At 31.9% G+C, this 6966-nt stretch overlaps 1 protein-coding gene across 2 annotated transcripts in view; it reads left to right on the top strand.

The window, feature by feature from the left end:
• The window catches only part of LOC126749132 (plexin-B), a 559001-nt gene extending 554350 nt beyond the window's left edge, over positions 1-4651 (top strand). For both annotated transcript variants that reach the window (XM_050458788.1, XM_050458787.1), the window contains 3 exons: positions 71-795; positions 1129-1311; positions 1370-4651. In XM_050458788.1, the coding sequence (XP_050314745.1) occupies positions 71-795; positions 1129-1311; positions 1370-1477 (1016 nt within the window). In that variant the 3' untranslated portion in view covers positions 1478-4651. The remainder of the gene's footprint in view (positions 1-70; positions 796-1128; positions 1312-1369) is intronic.
• The last annotated feature ends 2315 nt before the right edge of the window (positions 4652-6966 follow it).

Genomic DNA, 6966 nt, shown 5'->3' on the forward strand with positions numbered 1-6966 from the left:
TATAGTAAGGTGCCGTTATATTACCTAACCTCTTATCATATATTATTCCATTCAAAGTCCTTTTTTTTAGAATGGCGACATGGAAGAGGCGGTCATTTAACCTTACAAGATGAGGATTTGACAAGTAAAACAATAGGCGGCTGGAAGAAACTAAATACTCTAGCCCACTATGGCGTTAAAGAAAGTGCTGTAATGTCGCTTATAACAAAGCAAAATGATAGTTACACTAATTGCAAGCAGCCTTGCCGTAATTGTGTTGCCGGTTTGTATTTAAACAACTCTCAAACTCCGATTATACCTCATTCGAACGGTGATGTAGAAGTCCCAAATCATCCAAGAGTTTTCCACTTAGTTAAACCAATCGAAGACCAAGCTTTTCATAACAATAGAATACATGAACGGACTCATAAAGCGATACCTGAAATATTTCTAACAAGACTTCTATCAACCAAAGGAACAATACAGAAATTCGTGGACGACTTCTTTCTCACAATATTAACAGTTAACGATTCCCTTCCCCCGGCTGTAAAATGGCTCTTTGACCTTTTGGATGAAGCAGCCCGAAAACATGGCATTCAAGATCCTGAAGTTGTATATGCTTGGAAATCTAACAGTCTTCCTTTAAGGTTTTGGGTAAACTTTATAAAAAATCCTGATTTTATTTTTGATATCAACAAAACTAACACACTGGATTCTTGTTTGTCGGTTATTGCACAAACATTTATGGACGCTTGTTCTACTACAGAGCATAGATTAGGAAAAGATTCACCTTCAAATAAACTGTTATTTGCGAAGGTAAGTAATCATTATATAAAATAACTGTTCAATTTTATATTGCACTTATTAAACTATTTACACCGTTTCATAACATTTCCTTTCTTTCACTAACACCTTTTTATTAAATATTTGTCATACACTTTTTGGTCTTTTGAAAGATTAAAAAGATATGTTTGAAGTATTCCTATATATTTTAGTTATTATTATTTAATCCAAATTCCACTAGTGATTAAATACATGCAAAAATAACGAACGTATTATAATATGATTATATTTACATCAGTTTTTAGTTATAATAAAGATAAATTGTTGGGTATTGTAAAAAACACTAATACAGAACTTTAATTTTAGGATATACCAAGATACAGAGATATGGTTTCACAGTTCTATGCAGATGTAGCCAGATTACCTGTGATAACGGACCAGGAAATGGGTTCGGCTATGCAGCAGCTATCAGCCCAGCAAGCTGAAGAATTTGACATTGTTGCCGCCCTTAAAGAACTCTACACCTATGTTACGAAATACCGAGAACCTGTAAGTTATTTCAATTCAGTTTTAATAAGGATAACTCTATAATTACTCTTAATTACAGTTGTGTGAGGCACTTTCGACTGACCCTCTATGCTGGCGCCTAAACTTGGCTCAAAAACTGGATAGTATCGCCTACACTTTGGGAGGAGATGACATGTCCTGCTGCTGACCTCGTGAGTCACCTGATCCGCTGCTGCCCGAATCGGCATCTTGACTGAGCATTTGACGCACGACTGCTTTTGTTGACAGTATTTTGACAATACCATTTGATTCGAGAGGACATCAGTCTAGCCCTCTCTTAAAATCATTAAATGTGTCTATTTTTAATAATGAAACCAAAGAACTGTGACCAGAGTTACATGCAAGAAAATGTGTTGACGCTAAGCTTTAAAAGCTAGTAACTAATTCCTAGAGTTGTTGTAACTTTTATCACGTATCCAACTAAATTATTCGTTCATTCAAAACAAATTTAATGTTACGAAGGAACAAAAAGAGGGGGCCAGAGAGATGTAAAGCTTTGAACCTGTTAACAAATCATACTACCGCAGGCGTGTTGATTTGACCGTGTTATTCTGTGATATGGCGCATGATCAGGTGACTGTGAAATGGATGAGTACTTATTTACCCTCCAGCGGTCACTAGTTTCCTTCCTGAGTGCCTCGCTATGCTGATGGGACGTGAAATGGACAGTGTTTTGCGCGCAACACTTTTGATGCAACTACATTTGAAAATGGCGCACTAGTACACTGAATTTTGAGTATTTGATAGATAACACTATAAAAAGGCGATAACTTTATGTAATACAGGAAGGCGTTTTTAAGCTACTATAAATTATGATTAGAAAACACATGTTCTTTTAATTTAGATCGGCTAGTTCAATTCCAATAAAATAAATTATAATAATCTTAAAATAGAGCTGAGGTAAAGCCGAAATAGATTACTAATGTTATAAAGCTGAGCAGAAGATTGAATATTCTTAAAGAACAACTACTTTTAATAGATTTAATGTTAATAAAATCCATGTGTCACTATTAAATTAATATTTGTAGGAAAATATATTTTCAGAAGAAACTTACACATTTATTTCTTATATTAATTCTCTGTTTAAAATGCTTTTATATTCTGAACTAGACATCTCTTTCAGCAGCTATATAATGATTTCGTCTTTTTATACAATGTCCTCTAAAAACACAAAAGGCAGTGTAGTATAACGTTCGGTCCGGTTAGCCTAGTTTTTCTGAAGTAGATATAGACATTGATTAATTCTGTGTATGACTGATGTTCAATTTGAATTCTTAGCTTAACGATAGTTGCGATTTTTTTGGGATACTTAATACTAGTTCATATAGATTCCAAGCTATTCCTAAAACAAATTCTAGGATGGCGGTCCATAATGAACATTTCAATATTGATATTATTGAATAATAAAATAATCTCGTACGAGTCCATATTCTTAAATTTTACCTAAAAAACAGTAAATAATCACATTTACCACAAAGGAATCATAACATAATAATAAAGCTCAAGCATTTTTCATATAGCCAATTCGATAAGGTTTAAGTTTAGGCTTCTTCAAAGTCTAACTTTAACCTGGGATTTTCATGATCGAATTACATAAGTGTTCTATCTGTTTAGAAATAGCTCTGAATCCATAAAACTTTCAGACCTTCAATTTGCTAGAATGACTCGAGAGAAGGGCCTAAAATTAGAATGATTGTATATTTTAAAAATATTTTTGTAGATCTGAAAGTTGTCCTGAAGTTTTTACATTAATCATTCTTAGCACCCTGTACACAACCGTAGTTAAAAAACATAATAATTTATCGAAGTGTTTGTTTAGATCTTAGACGAAGAAAGAGAGGTGGCCAAGTTGTCACCAAGCAAAATTCACCAATGACGTATCGTTGAAATATTAGTATATTTTTTATACTTTCATTATCTTGTCACATCAAGTAACTTGTATACTGAAAGTCCACTACATAAACACAAAGATGGCTACGGCACTTGTATATATACACCATAAGCGTTTAACGAATATACCATTATGTTAAGCCACTGGCTAAATTTTTTGTGAGACAGAATTGGCGAACTACGACATCCTGAAAAGTTTTGCGTATACCTGTCTTTAATTTTTTGTCTTAATAGTCAGTTTTTCTAAAACCTATTGAAGTCCTGTAAAAGAACGTAGACATCCAATATTCGAGGCTACTCTCTTTCCCAGTCCAAGGTTTAGATAATTAAGGTGTTACATTAGCCTCAATGTAAAAACACTTGGAAATAAAAAAAAAATTGGGCCGTTATAAATTATGATTATTTGTCTACTGTTTGTTATATATTCTCCTCCGTAATGTGACGAAAATATATGTTTGAATTTTGCCGCTAAAGAACTGAACTTTTAATATCGCTTTTTCATTGTATTTTGCAATTTAAAGAAAAAACTTAAATATTTCCATAATTAAAAGAACATGTTACCATTGCATATGTTTTAACATAGGTATTTTGTTATTGCTACAATAGACATTTAGTAATAAGTGGATTCTAGTTAAGTCTTTTGCCAGTTATTTATCTAGTATTTTTTTTATACCTTGGTTCGGCAAAATTCAAACCCAAAATTTTTATTTATTACCAGATTTATTTCGATGCTTTGCTTTTACTTAGGTTTTGACTATTATTTATTTATTAAATCAAAATATTTTTTATATGGCTCAATTTGCGGTTTAGCCTGTCACCCGATAGGTAGATATAAAATGTTGATACACGTTTTTAGATAATAACATTTTATTTTTCGAGAATAGAAAAGTTTTTAAGGAAAATTTGTTAAATATTCTGTTTTTTTTTGTGTAAATATATTAAAATGTGCATATAGATTATTATATCGGGTTTACAAAAGTGTTAATAATTTAAGGATAACATTCATCGATATTAGAATGTGTTAGAATAATAATTATTTTGAATCTCTATCGTGTACAAGTAGGAGGGCCTCTTTGAAGTGCGGCAAAACAATTTTTCCGTACCTCAAACATGACTTATATTTTTATCAATGTATGCTGCAAATTTGCAATTTATAAAGTATATTCTAGGAATGCATTTCGAGGAAGCCTTTTTTTAATATCGACATTTCAATTTAAAATAATGATATAATTAAAAAAAAATCTTAGACGATATACAGACTGTAAAGCTATGAATTTAGTTTATTTAATTATTTTTGTATTACTTTATTTCTATAACTTCGCAGCTTTTACTTCTCTTTAATGTTTTGGTAATGTGATTGTGAATTAAAGCTTTTTATATAAATCGTATTGTTTAGTGATATTTTTTTACTCTATTAAACATGTATTCCAGATGTGTAAGTATTTTATTTAAACAAAACCAATGTATTTCCATGTAGGCACGTAATCTATTATTACAGATCTCTGCTGATTCAATAATATTTTAAATGGTGAGTACTTGATCTATAATTTATGGTTTCTTCTGAATATTTTAAAAATCATTAAAGAAAAAATATAACTGTAAAAATTACACACCTATTGTAAAGTAAAAATGTATCTACTTATTTTAATATTTTTACTTTTATGTACTTTTTCTGTGAATAGTCTTGGAATAATCTCAATAATGCGATTTAACATGTTCTATTCACTTGATGTAGGTATAAATGTCTGGTGTTGCGTCGGACTATAAATAAGGAATATTTATCGTGAGAAGATAGTATTATCAACTATATACTATAATCGACTTAACCGAATATACATGTAACATCATCAAAAAACATGAATTAAATTTCCATAAAACATATAATCTGGACATTATTATTTCATGCGGATCCTATTTAGTTCATTCTAGTGGTATACTCTATTTTTAGAAAAGACTTATGATCGAAAGAACACGACAAATACCCTATAAAATGTTCCGAGAATGTGAGCAATCTTATTTTGGAATATTCTTAGCACATGGCACTGACGGTTAAAAGAGCTGGTTAGTAGAACTACTTTATCAATTTTGGTGCCACGGTTAGATTCGATGAGGTGGTCTATATTTATCATTTGGAAGATATATTTCATCTGAAGCTGGCACCATTTTGAATTTATGCAACAGATACTAGTATTTGCTTAGGATGAAATATTAACTTATTAATTATATTCGTAAGGTATTATCTCTTAACGTAATTGATATCTTTAGAAACAGGCCGTATTTGGAAGTTACGGGGCTCTATAACTGCCTAGTTTTGGGTTGCGCACCGTAACGGTGATGGTCTCTTAAACTTCATTGACATTGCAAGACGGCGTTCGGCACATTTAGTGAAGGCGTAGCCACCGCCGTATAAATTATACGGGGCCTTTTTTGAGAAATAACCAAAATCAAAATAAAATCTTTTTTTCCGCGTAAAGCGTGCGTTCAAAATTTGGCTACACACTATATCGGTTATCGCGGGCTGCGGGAATTCCCCGTTTAATTAATTTTCTTCAAAGGGCGAATCCCACAATAATCTATGTTTTATGTATATGTATACGATGATAAACCACAGAGAGCAGTGTTTACTTACGCGTTTTCTTTTATTAACTGTGCATTAGATTGCAATACAATACAAATAATTTTTTCCCAGCGAAGCTGAGCTACTAAGAGAAAAAGTAAACAGAGAAGGACGAAAGTCATAAAAAAAATGCCCAAAATTTCTTAGTTTTTTCAGAAACCAGCTCCCGTGAGTAATTTAAACTGCACAGGTCAGTACGACCCAACCCACTTCATATATCTTATCCACGTGTAACGAAGGGTGAATTTTGTTTTTAGGGTTCCGTACCTCAAAAAAACCGGCACTCTTACTTAGCCTGCGTACGTCTGAACATTTTCTAACCGTAACCTTACGTATAGTAATTTATTTAATATATATTTTTAAAATTTATCAAAACATTCGCTATTTTTTAGCAATTATATTAGATACTTACTACGCGCATTTTTCATCAGATGTCCATCCGGAAATAGAAGAAACTCAAATCGACGATTCTGAGATATCTGGAGATTGTAACATAGTTTAATCAGAAATTTTGGTTACAGTCCTCTAACTGAATTTGAACGAAAAATAATTTTTAAATTGGGTCCATTTAAATCACAAGGACCGTTTTCAAAAGATTCAGAAAGTAGCCGACCTTTTTCGGGCTATTATTCATATTTTAATAAGGCAGGCATAAAAATTGACCATGGTTATGTTATTCTAATGTTTTAAACAAACCGTATTGCCACTTTTGTTGGTTATTAGCAATCGTTAGAAGCAATTTCACCCAAACTATACTTGCCACAGCAGCATATTAATGCATCCCTATATTATAATAATTTGTTGCAAGGAAATACTGCCCATACTCAGCATCTTGTAATCTACCTTTAAGAGGCCATAATTCTGATTCTGGAAATTTTACGTTTGCTATCTAATTATATGCAACTTTAAAAGAAAAAAGAAGATAAAGATTTAGAAGCTAAAACATTTGTATCCAGTTTTCCAGAGATTATAACAACATCCTTTTATTCTTGACCCTTCCAGTTACAACCGCAACTGCTGAAAAGTTTTTCGAAATTAAAATTGATAAAAAATTGCCTAAGAACTTCGATGGGACATAAACGCCTCTCAGACTTGTCACTATTGTCAAGGCAAAAACTTTAGAAAAACTA

The sequence above is a fragment of the Anthonomus grandis genome, chromosome 22 (assembly GCF_022605725.1).
Source record: "Anthonomus grandis grandis chromosome 22, icAntGran1.3, whole genome shotgun sequence".
Lineage (NCBI taxonomy): Eukaryota > Metazoa > Arthropoda > Insecta > Coleoptera > Curculionidae > Anthonomus > Anthonomus grandis.